The sequence below is a fragment of the Tympanuchus pallidicinctus genome, unplaced genomic scaffold (assembly GCF_026119805.1).
Source record: "Tympanuchus pallidicinctus isolate F22 unplaced genomic scaffold, pur_lepc_1.0 scaffold1, whole genome shotgun sequence".
Taxonomy (NCBI): domain Eukaryota; kingdom Metazoa; phylum Chordata; class Aves; order Galliformes; family Phasianidae; genus Tympanuchus; species Tympanuchus pallidicinctus.
In genome coordinates, this window is record NW_026294618.1 from 64835599 (window position 1) to 64853895 (window position 18297).

Genomic DNA, 18297 nt, shown 5'->3' on the forward strand with positions numbered 1-18297 from the left:
TACATTTACTGTCAAGAGATACTAAATGGTTAAGATGGTTCTAGATTTGTTGGTGGCAGGCTGGATGCTGTTATTAAGGGCTAAATCTGGAAACATCACATATGACAACACATTAAAGCATTTGGCCTTGAAGTTGAAATCCAACCCCCTGAATTATGCAGTGAGGCTCCCTGTAGAGGGTCTACAGGGCATAAGGCACCTTGGAATTGCAGTGGAATGACAATCCCACAGGAGCAGAGAAGCTGAATTAAGAGGAGAATGCTGAAAAAATGATGAGCAATTAAAAGAATTTAGTAGCTGAGCTTCAGTGCCTCATTACACCATAGTTCCACTGCCCAGAACCAAACAGATTACTCCAGCATTTCCTCCAAAGGCAGAATATCAAGTGCTACTGCCAGAGAAGTAGCACTTGCAGTGGTGTCATACCTCATCCCATTCACTGTTCTGAAATTCTGTTTCTTTTTTAAAGCATATTTGTAATATGCTCAGATGTTAAGGTGAGGAAGCCAAAAGTACACGGGACAGCAGCCATATGAGATACCTGCTTTATAAATCTATGCCTCTTTCTGGATAGGAACTTGTTCATCCAACACGTACTCAATACCTCAAAAAGTACAGACACACAAATGCAATTTTGTTTGCCCAACTGGTCTGGTTCCTCCTTCCACGAAGAACATCATGAAAGATTTCCCTCTTTTCTGTGGGTCAGCTCCTTGTGTTGTTTCCCTTCCTCTTTTTAGGTAACACAATCACCATAACCACAAACCAAGACAGCCCAGAACTGCCACAGGTACTGTAGGAATCACCTATGGCAGACTATGCCTTATGCTGCATAAATCAGACTAGATGGCCACAACAGGTTACCCCTGCCCTAAATCACAAGTTTATGGAACTAAAATGGATTATGTAACAGACTACAATCACACTAGAGAATTCTCAGAGTAAATAAGCTTTCAGTACTTGTAGACATTCAAAGTGAAATCCAGCACCACACTACAGAGAGGAAGAAAGCCTCTCATAGGCAACCCGCTGGAAACACACTGATTTCTACAGAAATAGGAAATTCTGTATGTAGCTCTCAAAAAAAACCCATAGCAAAATACAACTATACAAAGACAGATAAGACAAGGATCTACCTAACCTGTTCTGGCAAAAGTGGGTATAGTTTCACATGGTCTGTTAAATTCACTAGTCATATGTTTAGTCAAAGAGTTTTAGTAAGGACCGGTAAGTCAAGCCAATTATTCTGTAAAAAAAAATTCTTGCTTGAGAAAACTTACCCATTACAATGACAAATCCAAAACTAGCCAATGTTAGTGATGATCCACTGTTGATCATATTGACGAGCAGCTTGAATAAGGGATATAGCAGCAATGAGGCCCAGAAAAGCCAATTCAAAAGCGTCCACGGTCGTCGGGGTGGGACTATAGGGACTGCTGGGTAGGTTCCTGTTCGGTAGTACTCTTCCTGGAATGCATCCTGGTGGAACAAAGGAGGGCGACAGTTAAATCCCTATCTGCCAACAAAACTATACATTCCTGACTTTGATGTTTTGTCTGCATTTGTAACCATGGGGAGAGATCAAAGACCAAGTCATGGTTGGAAAACATGCACTTTGAAGTCACGAGCATATAATCAGAAAAAAAGAGCTTACAAGGATGCATATGCATCCTCCCTTTCTCTTACACACAGAAGCCTGAAAATTAGCATGCCTAGAGAGTACAACAAATCCAGTAAGGAAAAATGGGTGAGGAGATGAACACTCTTGCATCTACTGTTTTGCACTTCTTGCAAGAGCTGCAGCCACTGGACAAATAGTAGAGGTAAACCATAGAAGTATTTGGGCTACATCTGCAGCAGCAGATCCTCTGCTCCCTAATGTTCTTCCATCCACTGCTCTAAAACAGCCCAGTCAGAAAAGATGAGCAGACACCATCTTGTATCATCCGGCAAAGACACCTCCCACTCCTGATCACTCTGTCCCATGGAGATAGTCTTACGTATCTTGTTCCCATGCAGTCAATGGAAGAAAGGTCTGTCTATAGACAGTTGAGCATACAAATAGTTTAAAGAGTTTTTCACTGTTTTTGATGGTCTTGTTTAACAGAGAGATAGTAGGGTAGGGTTTGGTTTGTTCCGTGGTTTTGGGGCACATGTGCTGTTGTGCTTTGTTTTGTTTTTTGAAGCACAGAAGGTTTAGAATTCAGTACTTTTCTCTAACGTGGGTGAACAGCATTGCCTTCAACAAATGCAATCAACATAACATATCAAAGCTGGTGGGAAAAAAACAAACAAACATCTTCCTTCTGGTTCCAAAGCAAAGATTATTAACCTGATTAACACAAGACTAGTTAATTGAGACAGAATTAGACTAACATAAGGAACCCCAATTAAGTCAGAATGAAGAGCCAAATTTCTTCAAAGAAAGGAATGCTTCATAATGGTTTCAAAAAATGCTGGCAAAGCCAGTATCGTCCTATCGTCTACTATGCTATGATTTTACATTTACTTATGCTCCAGCTGACATGGACAATTCTTTAATTACTTAATGGCAATCTGAGCAATTACAGGCTGCTACCATTTTCTCTAATTCAAAGGGAGCATTTAGCTTCTAAGAGATTACACAATAATTAAAGCATTGCTCTCTCTTTACTGAGATTAGAAAAATTATGATTGCTTTGCTCAAGTGAACTAGATTGTACTAGGATCATTATGACCAATTAATTAGTTGCCTTCAATAAATTATACAATGTATGAAGTCTTCTTTACAGTGCTTTGAGGATTTCAGCTTATGACTGGTTTAACACAGTTATTTATCATTGGCAAATTGAATTCTACTATATACACTGGGCCTTCTAAATATCAGCATTACCTACAAAAATATGAACAATTTCTGACTGTTATTGGTAACACCATTAGAGGGCCTATTACTACAGACTGCAATACAGACACTGAAAAGCAGCAGCATATTTTCCCCCTTGTTGGCTCTGCACAGCATTGGAGTCAGCAAAACCACTGACCCTATCTCATCCAGATGTTTGAGAGAGATATAAGAAATACATAATGGACAAATGGATGTCACTGTCTTCACCTACACTAACATATTACACACCACTGTGCAGATCAGTTCCTTAATTCAGTTAGGATTCCTTGCCCTTAAAAACATTCTTGTTCCTCACAGAACAGATTCATGTGTTGATCTGTTTTCTGAGACTTAGAGGGTGCCCATGGTACCCACGTACAGCTCAGGACAGTATTTAAATCCATTATACAAATCAATAATCCCTACAACCATCTCCCCCACAATCATCTCCTCTCATTCACCTGCATGCAGAGATTGTTTTCCATTTGTAATAAGTTCCACCCATTCAAGAATCATTTTCAGATGTGGAAGAATGCTGACCCTAATGATTCCACCAAACTTGAGTTTCTTCAGACACCGAGGTGAATAATGCAGTAGCAAAAAAGGCAGGGAAAATCCATCATCTTGCAAGAATCAACTGGATTTTTGCTCCCTGCTCCCACCAGGGAGGTCTAGCTACAAAACGATGCCACTGCTCTTCCACAAAGAAATCCTCAAAGAACAAGTATCCAAAAATATACCCTTAGTTCCCAAACACTTGAGTTCTGTACTCCTTCCCTCTTCGCTTACCATTTACTAATTCCCTGAGGCATTTTGGCATATATTTTCATGCCCTGTTTTCTCTTACAAATGAGAAGAATCAAAAACTCTCTTTCTTTTTAATGGAAATTAAGATTCTCAAGCAGAACTTTATTTCAGGAGCTGAAGCTGTAAAGAGGTACAAAGAAACAAAACATGCAAAGGCTAGCAGGGCTAGCAGAGCTGTGACAATTATACAATACCTCTTCAGACTGGGCACTAACATGCATTAACATGCTCAATCTATTTCTTATTAAAGTCAAAGGGAGCCTTTCTAGTGGGAACAGTTTAATAAAAGAAAAATAAAAAAAAAGAGAAAAAGCCAATTTGCAATCCCAAGTTGCACCTTTGTCATGAGCCAGCATTAGCTGAAACAGTGCTGCCTGTCTGTGGAAGGACAAAAATCACCCTCAGCAGAGGAAGAAGCACAAGGGCATGGCATCTGTGTATGCCTGGAAGCATAGGAAGGAGAACAGCGCTTGGTTTGTAATAGGGGGTGCCACTGTTCATCCTTAGAGGACCTGTTTGGTACATTTGCAGCATGACTACATCAGCAAACAGGAGTCTGAAGCAGAAAGAACATAAGGCAGATTCCCAGAGAGCAGTATCTCTGATTGAGGAGCATGTAACTGAGACCAGGCAGTGAGGTAAAAAAGACAATACAAGCTTTTCTCAAAGACCAGCTCCTTTATTAATGATTAAAAAGGGTCATGTCCCTTGATGCTCACTAACATCATATGTCTTCCCTCATTCAAACAGCTTTGTGTCCTTGATGATAACAAGTGCCCGTTACTCCATGCCACAGCTGCTACACTACACTACTAGAGTAGTGTACACTACTAGAGCACAATCCAGCTCTGGTCACTAGGGAAGGGAAGGATATAGGAGCTTACCATTAACTTAATCCCACACTCAGATGCTAGAAGCAAAATGTATCTTTCCATGCTTTGGGGAGAGCAGGACTCTTCAGGAGTGATTTTTTCACATATAAGCTAGAGCAGTTTGAATCACAGCTTGCAGAATGACCCTGCTTCTGCTCACCCCTTTTATTACCATGGCCTTGCAAAAAAGACAGGGCAGCAATTTCTGGTAGCTCTTGGAGCTTCACAGCTGATGAATGCCTCTGAGTGCACCTGCATAACGAGAGGCACATTGTGGGGCAACTCTGCAAAGAGCACATAATTCATCTGTGAAGGTGTGCCAGAGCTGGCAGCCAGTGCACAGTGCAGAAAAAGCTCAGATTGCCGTGAACCAACCGTGCTGCATGCTCTTTTCCCCCCGTAAGGCTTGAGGGAGTATTGCAAAATTACAAATGTCACTGAGAACAAGCAACAGCACATGCAACTGGAATGCAAGATAAAACGGGGAATCTGATTTTCAGTAGTGTGCATACCTTGTCTTATTTTAAAACAGTAAGTGGAGTGCTACAACCAAAATAGACAAAGCAGCTGGTGAGTGCATATCTTGCGATGAATTAGTGTCCTTTGAACAAAACTTCATTAATTTTTATCACTAATATTTACTCTTGATATATTTATGTATATATATTAATATTTATCTTGAGATATAGGCCTAGCACAGTTTTGGAAGCAACACTCGGTATCAATGCCACATATCATCTCACCTAAGGGCCAAACGTTGTCTAAAAGAAATATGGCAGAAAGGTGAAGCAGACTCTGCACAATGGCCTTCATTATCTCAGAACTCTTTAACAAATTATCCCTGCTCTGTATCCTGAACAGACTGATTTCACAGAGATGAATGATTGCAATGAAATACCAAAAAACAGCTGAAGAGGAACAATGCCATCTTCCAATCCAGAGCCAACCAACCAACAAAAATAACAAAACAAATCCCCAAGACATCCACACTAACTAAAAGCTTCTCAGGGAAAGAAAAACTGAACACAAGCTCATCCCTCCTATGCTTCGATGGGAAACTATGGATTCAACCAACCAGCAAACTAAGCTGTTAGGAAAAAAGTAGGATAGATGTACACTCTGTTTGCACTAGAAATAAATGCCAGAGAGAAATAACAGAATACAAAGTGAATTACTGCAAAGGATGTCATAGAGAATTCAAGAAAACAATTCCCACATTCCCATTTAATTTATGTTCCTTCCTGCAAATCTCTCAATATTATCTTAGCAACATGAAACATGGTTAGAAATAAAGGTGTAGTAGCAGGAAATTGACTTTTTCAACGTCCAATAAAATGACTTTTTTCATTAATATTCCTGTAGAGAGAGCACACAGGCCCATAGGTAACATGCTGCCATTCTGCAGAAATGCATTAAGAGGCAGTGACTGAATCAGCTGTGGAAGGCACAACTTACAGAAAGGGAGCACCAGAAGCAGTTAGGTCTATAACTGGAAATTCAATACACATTTACTTTGCATATTCCTGTATACAAGCTGCTTGCAGGTAACACTGATTAAAGTAGGAGTAGTCATGGTTTGAAGTGGAGAAAGACTATGGCATAGTCAATACAGAAATGCTAGCGTGGTGTTCTGGGTTGAGTACAACCAGCTGCATGGCAATGAGTGGAAAACAGAACTTAGCTACAGTTTAAAATTTCTAAATCCTAAGCATTGCTGTATTCCAGTCTAGATGACTGAGACCATATTGTGCTTTGTGTACCTATGATTCCCACTGACTGAAATGGGAGCGCTGTGTGTATTCAAAGAGCGCGTACCCAACCATTATTTCTTATGCTCATAAAAACAAAACCCACGACAAACAGATTCTGAAAATCTGAAGGATGGATACAAAAGCATTAGAAAAAACCAACGGGCATCTACAAGCACACAGTCGTCATTATTCTGCAACTGTCCCATGATTAAGAATCTGAAATGCATGCTCCCATTGCTATGTGCAAATAAGAGAGCAATTTATCAACTTGCCTGTTTAATGTTGGATATTTGCCCTGTAAAAGAGGCAGGCTACAACAAGGGACAAACATTTTAATATACTAAAGCAAAATATACATCATTTAGCCCACTAATTTCTTCTTGATTAAGGAGGTGCCTCTTCTGCAGAAGAGGATGCAGTTGCTATTCTATATACTTCCTCTATAATAGAGCCTTAAAACTGCTCCTTCACTGAGGTTTGCATAAGTTTTCTTCCTCTTGCTCTTAAGAAAAAAAAAAAAAAAAGAAGGCTACTTGGCAGTACAAGACCTCTTTGCATCTGAAGAAGCAGAACACTTGTCTGTGAAAAACAAACAACAAACCCACAAACTTGTTGAAAAACAAACAACAAACCCACAAACCCCCAGAGCACAACCACTACATATGAACACTGTAAACATCTAACTAACATCTGTAACACTGTAAACATCTACTAACACTACAGTTGTGTTGAGGGACATGGTTTAGTAGGAGCTATTGGGAATAGGTGAACGGTTGGACTGGGTGATCTTTTAGGTCTTTTCCAACCTTGGTGATTCTATGATTCTATGATTCTATGATTCTATAAAGAACAGAGCACCAGTGGCTCATGAGCCACCCTCTGGACAAAACACCAACCTTTTCTTGATATAGTCTGTGGAGCCAATTAGAACACTCCTGCTCATCTTCTGGGATTTCTTCTAATGGAATCCTCCTGCCAATAGTAAACAAGAGAAATTGAAGAATATTAAATAGTTCTGCTGTGACAAATAGCAAATACACTGCAGAGGGAGATCACTCACCTGACAAGGGACTCACTATACTCATCCCATCACTATTTCATTTATTAAATAATTTGTGGTAACAGCTCCTAGATCAGAAAAGTATAGTTTTGCTTCTAGAGCTACCTTGAATTCTCATATGTATCTGAAACTCAAATATTGATTTCTGAAATAGTAATGCATTCCACCTGAGCTCACCTTCTAGCCAAAGGTTTGTAATTTTCTGTTTCTAAAGAAAGGTACTGAATGAGTTGATTTCCTATCTCACTTAAGTAGCTCAAGGCTGTGTTTAACAAGCTAGGCACCAGAGAGAACACACTGTTCTCATAACTAGAGTAAAGTAGATCTAATATTTTTCAGGTAACTTTTCTGATTCATTAAAATTTTTCTAATGTGCATGCAGCTTTAGATAATTTCTAGCAAAATGGCTTCTTTCACAGAAAAATCCCACTTAGAAAAAAATAATTCAACAAATTATGTGAACTTTGGTCAACAATTCTGTGACAGAAAAAAATCCCTTTGTCATCTCCACTTAGAAATGCCAATAACAATGTTTAAAAGATTTTATATTTTTCAGTATTATATATACTTTAATTCATCTCATTTGAGAACAACATTGAATTAACTTCTTTTAGCAAAAGAGAGAATACTGTGTAATAATCATTACACAGCTTGTCCTAGGCAGGGAGGCAGAGGCAGTCAGCTGTTGGTAAACAGCTACACCAGATAAGAGAACAGTCCTGAGCTTGGCTTCCATCTAGAAACAAACCACTGTGTCAGAAAGGAAGTGTGCAGATGAGGTTTCTTGACTCCTGCCTCTCATGCAGGCCTCAATTAAAAAATAATAATAATAAAATCCTGTACAGCTCCAAAAGGGTCCTCATGTCCTTACAGTTGCAGAACATTACACAAAACCCTGAGCAATCCATATGAGTTTTTCTATCTGTAGCACTCTGACACCAGGTTAGTAGAGATTTGCTACATCCATTACCTGCTTGAAAATATTTCCTTGTTTGTTCAAGTATACGCTCTTATATGCCAAAAAAAATGAAAGAATTACAATGTAGATTACTTGCCTTACATATAAATCTGCATGGTATTTCTTTCCATTTAGAACACCCAGCAATGTTGGATTCTCATTATTTCTAAAATTGAGGGTAGAATCATAGACGGCTGAAACTACAAGAAGAAAAACAGGTTATGTGACCAGAGAAGTAACAGAATGGAAAAATCAGTCATCCACTCTCAGACAAAGAGAATACTTACACACAAAGTCATCAGCACAATAGTTTGAGCTACCACCAAAGTAAAGTTAACGACTGAATATTCAACCTGCAAGTTATCAGAAGCCAAATATCCAGTAAACCTCTCAGGAATTATACCAGTAGAATGGATGAATTTGGTCTCCATGCTTGTCTCCTTCCCCCCGCAGACATCAAACACTGTGGGGAACATAATGACTGTTTATATATCACAGGGCATCCTAGAAGCCCTGTGGTTGGAAAACTATCAGCTTTCTTAACTCTCTCTGGATTAGACGCTCCTCTCCCCATTCTCCTACAGGAAACAGGGCAAATAACCAGGCAGAAAAACACACAAACAGTGAACAATATATATAGTTTGTCTAAGAATGGGTAAAGTTCACCTGAGATAAATCCTGCAGTCAGAAGGCTGGATACAACTCCTGCTTAGGGTTCAAAACAATCTCCCTTTCACATCCATTCATGGATAACAATGGCATTTGCTAAAGGGCACAGGCAGGGACAGATTAACAGAACTTGACCTGTGAGAGCTGGACTACTGCTAAGGCTGCAGCTATGATGAATATAATATCTGAGTTCCAAAGAACTGAACTGCAATGAAGCTTGTGGCCCAAAGAGAACACTTTCTGCATTTCAGGACTGCATAGAAACAGTAAAAGCGCTTGGCAAGGGAGGTTTTTTCTTAGCTGAACTAAGACAGTGCCAAAAAATAGTTTCTACAGAGAAAGAGTTTTCTGTTTTAACTCAGAAAAAGCGTTTCAGAAGAGATTCTTTGAACACAGGAGACAAAAACTTTTGACGAATTCATGGAACCAACATGTCTAAGGCAAGGGAGTTAGTTGGAACTGGATGATTTTTAAAGTCCCTTCCCACTCAAACCATTCTATGATTCTAAAATATCCCTAAATATCCTAAACTTTTTTTTTTTTAATATGTCAGAAAACAACTGAAACTGGTTGTGCATCACTTTAGGAATTCCAAGATCAATTGCATCAATAAAAACCAAACTGACTAACATGTGCTTTGTTTAATACTTTCTGCTCTAGAGTTTTGCAGTAAGGAACACTATAGTGGTCTTTTGTTGTGAAAGGTGTTGACCCCTCCTAAGGAAGTGTTCTGTTACACAGAATAGATTTGGGTTTATTTTTGAAATTTACTTATGCGAGACAGTTATGGCTTAGTCATAACATTCAGACCAGCAGAAATCCCCCCACAAAGCAGAATTCATATCCTAGAACAGAATCCAATTTAGTGCTGCAAGGGAATCCTGGAAATAGAGACTTAAACTTTGTCACTGCATGAAGATTGTATCCCTCAGACTTAAGTCTATTTTTTGTACTACAGCTGGGTTTTTGGCCTCAGCTCAAAACTACAAATTGTAAGCCAAAATCTGCTTCAAGTACACTACATTCAATGTACAATAAAAATAGGCAATTATTTTGAAAAGAAAAGAAAAAGTAATCTACCTCCACTTTAAATCTCTGAAGTGCAGAAGATTTTGCTAATCCACTCTAATTTACTAATCCAGTGTAACTGAAAGAATACAAAAGCGTAATCTGGTTTGTACAAGGTAGACTCATTAGTTTAGAATTATCTCAAACTACTGAAGAAGAACAACAAAATGAAAACAATAAAGGAAAGCATGATGCATCCAGCCTGTATTTTGATATTCTTTCCAGCTCTTTTTCATATCATGCAGAAATCTTTTGCTGGCAAAGCAGTATCAAATCCAATATAACAACAACATATGCAGGAGTAAATAGACCCCTATTATATCTGGATATAAAGTAACTGAAGAGCTAAGCTTTTCCATTATGAAAGTGCAGGAAAAGATGTATTGTGGAGGCGTCAAAGAAAAAGATTTCATAGGATTAAAATTTGCCAGAAAGCATTTGCCAAAGCAGCATACTAGTACACTATATGACATACTGAAACTGTTTTCCACTAAACAAGTACTTTGCATGTATTATTCCATATGTATTTAAAAATATATATATATAAACACATATACAATTATACACATTTTTGTATATAGTAGAACTGGAAATCTCATGACTTTCACATCCAAAAGCTTAAGAAATTTCATGTTTTAAATCAAGTAAAAAATACCTTTCACAGCACCTTCAAAATATTCCATCTGTCTTAGTCTCAGACCAGTTCTTCACAAGCTTTACTTTAACTATGAAATGATACATCTCTCAAAGAAATTACCTTAAAACATTTTTTTTCATTAACAAAGAAAGATAACTCATTACTGTGGAGCCTTTTGAGAGAACAACATTTTTCCCCATTTCAGTTGCTATTTTCTGACATTAAATAAAGACATAAATCTCATTTTTGTTTTCTAATCTAAATCTACTTCGGTTCTCTATATAGAATTCTGACAAAGAACTACATAATTAAGGAATTAGGATTAATAATGACCTGGGGTTTAAGAAATCTTGGAATTGTGTATTTAGAGAATTTTTTTTACTTTTCTTCTAATACACTTTAAAAAAGAATTTTTTTTAATTGGCCTCTTGGATTTCACACATTATTTTGTGGACATTGAGAACTATGGCTGAATGAATGTCCAACAAATCAACCTGCCTGCAACATAACTTCATTCTAGCAAATAACAATCTGAAGTGAAGATTACAGAGCAGAGTGGGGAAAAGAAAGTGGAATTCACTGTACATTTTGGCACAATCCGTTAACATTTAATAGCTCTGGTTATCTTACTTAAAATAATCTACCTGCTCAAACTTGCTCAGATCTAAGCACTGAAGAATTCCAGGACTGAAGAGCTGCTCATGGAAATTCGTCAGCATTGCCATAATGAACTCCATGAGAACATCACTGTGGAATTCGTTCTTGTACACTGCCACTAGGACAGCAGTTTCCAGCATGCACAATTGTAAGAAGTTGACAACTTGGAATTATCTGCAATCCATCTTGAGGTAAATTTATGAGGTAGCCTTACCTAAACAAGAACAGCTGTAACGAACTACCTGATATATAGACAAGGCAACACAAATAACCATTAAATACATATTTTACAGTATTTATGACATTTATCTTTACTGTGAGTAATGAATAGGTACTTTAGAAACAGATCCGTGTTTTCATTTGCTTCCACCTGAGCTGTACAGGCAGCAAATTCTACATTATAATCTAACAACAATTTATTAGGACACCACACAACCTCTAGAAATGACAAAGCTGGTAACTTTGTCTGTTACTTGTGAGCTGGTAGAGACAATCACTCGTTAAAATATCAGAACTAATTTGAAAATCTTGGAAGCAAGCCTTATTTAAGGACACCTGAACTTGTGAAAGTCACTAAAGGGAAGTGAATTCCATTATTTCTTATGAAGGAAAGAGACTAAATAATCTTGGTTATTTTATGTTATATTATATGTGAAATATTTTAAGAGGGGATTATTTCATTAAATGACCATTTTAGAATAAGACTTTCTGAATGACATTTGCAGCCATTACAGTAGTATCAACCTCTTGAAGTTATGGTATTCTATAGAGGCACCATGGGCAAAGATACTCTTCCTGTTATAAAAAAGGTCACTGTGATTCCTTAGAGATGGAAAACAAACCTCTCATCAGAGGTTCTGACAATACAAATGCATTCACTCACACAGGCGTATAAAGTTATCTCTATTTAATTTTTAGTGGGAGGAGGGGGAATAAATTAGGAGATAAGTTTCTTTGTTATCTGTGTGAAAGATATTTTTGCCAAACTATGTATCTGCTTATATTGACAGATGTCGTGTCTACTGGTGCGGAGACAATTTCTCATACATACACATGAAATACCAATAATACACAATAAACCCCATCTGAGGCTAAATTTTTCAAAACATGACTTTACTACACTGATTTCATCTGCATCTGTTTCCAACAGACAAAAAACTACCGCAGAAAGTAGCATCAGAGGTTGAAACAAAGTTTTGGAATGCATCAACCTGTGATCGCTGCTTTTGTATCTGAATTATATTTCTACTACCATAGCAACCACCTTCCACTCATCCTACAGTATTTCAGCCTCAGAGAGCTGGAATCTTACAATTTTCAGAAAGAGGAGCTAAGAAAAGAGGAAAATGAAAAGCTGACCTTGGGCACAGCCAGCTTGGAACAGGCATTTAGTTTTCCTTCATTGCTATAACAATCTGCAGTTAATTCCCTTAGCAAAATACTCCAGCTAGGCCCACCACCTCTTCTGGAAGAGCAGAAAGTGCACTAGCCTAAGTGGCAGATCCCAAAATGGGCTTTTTCACACAGAAGCATCATTACAGTGGCCACAACAATGCTCTTTGGAACAAGTAATCTGGTTGCAATATGAGGGATACAGTCAGTTACTGCGCCACATAAGGAACAGTGAACAAGTTAACAAGTGAAGAAGTTAAATATTAGTAACTAATGTAAATATTCAAAAGAAAAAATGTCCAAATTACTACATCATAAATCCTCTGCATATGTTGACACCTACAGCAACACTTTTTTTCCTTATAACATGGGTACACCCCACTACTTGTAACATGGTATGTGTGCCGTGCCTGGCAACATTCAAGGTCAGGCTCTGAGCAACCTGATCTAGCTGCAGGTGTCCTTGTTTATTGCAAGGGAGACACGGCCTACATGGCCTTTAGAATGACGGTCAAATGTACCCCTTGTCTCTGTAACACAGAAACAAATAGTAACCCAGATCTAATTACCTCTCTCTCACTCCAGAAAGTGACAGTGCAAGTAAGGCAACATACCCACAAGAACTGCAACACTTATCAGGGATCATCAGGCTTTTCCCTCTGTTTGTTGGCTGGTTATAGTTACATAGTTTCAACAACTACCTATGAACCCTCAAAAAGGAAATCTTACCTCCTCAGTCTTTACCCTGATAAATCCAGCAGCGATTAAGGTAGTAAAATACTGTTCCCTAAATAAGTATTCTAGGGAATCTAAGTCTTTGTTGTCCTGAAAGCATATTGAATATTTAGGATTGTAGAAGTACTACCATGGCTTATCTCATGAATACCTCAAACTTCCTATAAACCTATAACCTGAGTACCCTGACATTATTTCCTTTTGGAATATTCTCCCATAAATCAGCTGCTCGTCCACAGCCACGCTACGTTTTGTTTTCTTCATACTGAATAGCGACAAGAAAAACAAATCACCACTAAAATCACCTGCCCTTGACTCCCCAGCTCAAGATACTGGAGGTCAGAGAGTTCTGACTCAGATCTTCTTCAGTGCCTCAGGTCTTTCTCCCCTCCTCCTCAGCAAAACAGTCTATTTAAAAGGGAAGGTTAAACTGTGCCCTTCAGGAAGTTGCACATTACCTCCATCTACTTCATGTATCAGAAAAGATCCAAGCAATGCCATCCATTTTGGGGGTGGGAAATCACTGATGCCTGACAAGCTACAACAGTGATATCATCTACCTGACTTGTGAGAGGATATGAAGAAGAGACATGACAGACAGCAAGGCAGCTGACTGCAAAGTTGTTTTTTTTTTTTTTTTTTTTTTACATCAGCTATCCCAGATATGCCAGATGAAAACACGTCTTCAAAGACAAAAGAAGCTGTGACATTAACTTCAGTCATGCCAGAACATTTTCTTCTAAACCACCAACTACTTTGTCTTCCTTACATATCAGCCTTCTAACAGCACATAAATCCACCAAAGCCCAATTTAGCAATGGGTGCAATTTAGCACTATTTTTCCCTTGTCCTTGAAGTACACAGCAGAAGACTTAGCCGGATTTTCTTAGTCGAACAAGATCACTTCAAAGGCATTTGTGCCGCATTCTTACTGATGGCACTCTAAATTGGTAAATTCAGGTAACCAGAAGGAGGGAAGTAGGGGGTATCAAACAACATTAACAACGAAATATTTATTCATACTTTGTAATTTGTTTCTAAACTTCTCCTACACATATCTTCAGAAAAGGTTTACTTCCCACATCTCTGCTCTACCAAGGTTACCAAAACTCTCCGGAGTATATTTAGGCAGACATTTTAAAGTGTAACATTCTGTTGATAAAAAATGATACTTATATTTGCCATAAGAAAACATTTACGATGCATTCTTAGATTCTCTGACTTATTGGCTTCATTTGGAATAGGAATTCTTAATAGTATGTCAAAAACTAAGAATCGTTATCCTTTGTGAATATATAGAAAACCCAGAGCTGGGGATTCCTCAATACAATGACAGAGCAGAAAGCAAAAACAAGAAACTAATGAAGCTGCCCCCAGCTTTTGCTAGTCAAACCCGATTTTAATTTTCACAGACTAGTAGAAGAAAGCTCAGAAAAGATTCCAGCATTCTTCTGATAAAACATGCACTATGGGGAAAAGAAGAGCACAGCAAATTGAGAGCAGGTACATGAAATAACCATTTAGCATGTTCCTTGTGACTTTCCTTACCTACATTTCTCAAACACTGCACGGTGACAGCAAATCCTTTTGTTCGTGGCAGTAGGTGATATTTGAGCTTGGGCAAGCCTTTGGCTTCAGCAACCTGCATGCTAGCCTGGTGCTTCTGTTCTGTGAACCTTGTGCCCTCACAATGAATCAGGAACTAAGAAGCAAGAAAGAACAGCAGTCAGAAAACAGCTCAGGTTTTCTACACATGCTTGACCAGAGCCCTCACTGATTCCCACCAATATGGCCCAAACAAACACTGCTAGCAGGGACACAAGTAGACAAATACACTACAAGGTAATTGCCCTGGAACTACTTAAAAAAAAAAAAAAAAAAAAAAAGAAAAACTCTCTTAATTGCCTCCACCCATGTAACTTGCCACCCTGTGGTTTTTAACATCTGCTTTGCTGCTCATGACTAAATGACTTGATTTCTCTAATGGGTCACTCCTTCTCTAAAGAGATGTTAGGAAGCAGTCAAAACGCACTTTCTATTGCACGTCTCCTAGTGATGCAGGGGTGCTCCAGTATCTAAAACTTATGAAGTGTTTGAACCAAATGCAATTCTAGGAAATGCCTCATTAGCCCACTTGCTTTCACTAGAGCACATGGAGCATAAGCAACAGCAGATACTAGCTTTGATGACAAGGACGGTGCTGGTAACATAGGTAGGGCAGTAGATGCAAGAGAACTCTAAGTCTCAATCCCTTGTGAACCACACAGTTTAACTGCTCAGATATGAATTACAATTTTTTTCAGTGTCAGGAAAGGGAGACCATAGGGATCTTCAGAGATTTAGCACATGCTCATGTGCTTTCTGCCAAGTCTGAATCCAAATTAATGCGTCAGAGAGCAGTGCGTATTGCATCAGTGAAGTTTCAGTAACCCACAGCAAAAATTTAGCCCACTAGACAAAGAAACCTGAAGAAACCTGTCCAAGTTTCCAGCTTCAGATCCAGCCTATCTAGGAGCACTTTTACTCACTTACAACGTGCATCATGTTAAATAGTCAGATGAAACATAGAGAAACTGCTGAGAAAACCCTTCTAACACATCTAGCACGCTCTGCCTTCCTATGTACAAGGTGCTACCACTATGCCTTTTGACATTATATCATTCCACACCAGAATAAATCCAACTGTACAACAGCAACTAAATATTTTCTATTACAGGCATAGCCTCCTCTTAGAAATCCTTTCACAGCAGCATGTAAAGGATGGTGGTAATTTGAGTTTACCAATTAGCATTGAACTGCCTACTTCTGCAAAAATGCATTCAACACCTTTTGCAAGTGAAAGAGCACACACACCCCTCCTCCAGCTCCTATATTTAGAGAACTGGAATCTGCCTGAGAAGAGGGGTTGGACTTGATGATCTCTAGAGGTCCCTTCTAAGCCCTACAATTCTGTGATACTTTGAAAGATTATTATTGATCACAGCGGGGACATTTTTGAAATAACACCTGTAGGGCTCCATAGAGGTAGAAAACAGACAGGTTAGACTATTGTACCAGAAATTCAAAATAGAATTCAGCTCTCTCATAGTATTCTCTGGATACTGCTAGGAAGTTCACAAATCAAAGTTCTCAGAAGCAAGGTGGTTACCAATAGACACTACCTACACTTCCATTCTTCCAGGCATTGCAGCACCTCCCACTCCTCTCATTAGTCATCACTCACCCAAAAGTTTTCAGGGTAGTCCCGGAGATTCAGCAACTTCTGCATAACTGTTTTCCGATCTTCCTCCCACTTACGCTTGCAGAAGACTATCTCCAGGAAATACCACATCCAGCCAATGATAGGCATGTAGGAGAGCTCCTTCTTTGCCAGCACTTTGGAACTCTGCAAGATAGAGTGAAAGGAAGTAAGACAGAATCACACCATTTACTGAGTTTTGTTTGGACGTGGCACATGCGTAGCTAGATAGTAATATGGACTCATATATGGATCTGTTCCAGCTTCAAAATCAGTACGAAAACAAAACAAAGAAGAATTTTCCTTGCATGACACAACAGCCAAATCTACTAAACACTCATAAAGCCTGCATTGTACAATAGCATATTGAGGCATACATCTCTATCGCGAATGCTTTCCCAATGTAGGAAATCTTAAGTACTAGAAATATCAGCAGTAATACAAATACTTCCTGCGTGTTCAGATTTGTTAATGGAAAGGCAGAAATACTTACACTAGCGAATCTCTCTTCAGAGCATTCTTCTGGAATAAAATAAGCACCATTCCTGCCTCACAGGTTTGACACTGAAGTGATTTATCCACACAATGCATAACAAGTCTATTGCCTATCAAGTGTTCAACTCATTTCAAATCTCAAATCCTACTCTAGATTTCAGTCCTGTGATTACCTCAGAACAATTCTCCTTTAGGCACATTTGACTCCAATTGCTCATTTTCTACTTTTCAAGTCACTCTGCACTGGTGAGCTGTCTCACTTTCCCATTCAGTGAATAAAAAAGTATGCCAGTGTGAGTGCACGTGTACACAAAAATTATTTCAGCAATCCCTGAGATAGTTGCATTTTCCTAGAGGACAGCAGGAGCAATTACACAATCCAGTTTTTATCTGTGATACCATTATAAGCAGTACCAGGCTTTTGCTCTGCAGATGGGTTCCAGGACATGGCATCTGACTAGAAGATGTTATTTACTGGTAGAAATTATGAGCAACTATTATTTGCTTTGATTTCCTTTTTTAGTTGCTGTTGTTCATTTGGTTACTAGGAGAAGAGATTTGACCCAATTCTTTATCTCAGTTCACTTCTTTCATCTACTCTCTTTCCTTGAGGAAGGAAAATACCTTAAATAATTAAGCTATCTAAAGGCTTATAAGAGTGGAAGGCAAATGCACAGAAATAGCTTCCAAGTGACTGTTACACAGAAGAAGTGGAAAAAAAGACATGAGAATTCAATTCCTAAGAATGCAAGAACTTACACTTCAAATAATTGAATACTTCATTACAAAATTATCTCTCTCAGTCATTTGGAGACTGAGTGATGGGCCCAGACCGTATCCCTAAGGTCTGCTCTCCTACAAGGAGCAGCTGGAAGACTCAGTAGCTGAAGCTGAGGCAGCCTTTCTGCAATTTCAGTTTTTCCTGGACGTTAATCCACGCTGCACAGCAGCAGCAACACTGAGCCCAGCCTCCTCTTCCAGCTCCCCAGACCAGCCACAGGGAAAGGCTCTCCTCCCACCACCTTCCTTAGCTCTCAAACTTTTTTGCCACAGTACTGCTTTTTCTTCTCTCAGTTACTTCTAATATGAGTCATC

At 38.7% G+C, this 18297-nt stretch overlaps 1 protein-coding gene across 3 annotated transcripts in view; it reads right to left on the bottom strand.

Annotated features, from left to right (window-relative positions):
- AGPAT4 (1-acylglycerol-3-phosphate O-acyltransferase 4) overlaps nt 1–18297 on the bottom strand; it is a 78780-nt gene that overhangs the window by 7915 nt on the left and 52568 nt on the right. For all 3 annotated transcript variants that reach the window (XM_052683840.1, XM_052683832.1, XM_052683822.1), the window contains exons 4-8: nt 16693–16854; nt 15018–15171; nt 8409–8511; nt 7190–7265; nt 1281–1479 (exon numbers count right to left, since the gene is read on the bottom strand). In XM_052683840.1, coding sequence (XP_052539800.1) covers nt 1281–1479; nt 7190–7265; nt 8409–8511; nt 15018–15171; nt 16693–16854 — 694 coding nt within the window. The remainder of the gene's footprint in view (nt 1–1280; nt 1480–7189; nt 7266–8408; nt 8512–15017; nt 15172–16692; nt 16855–18297) is intronic.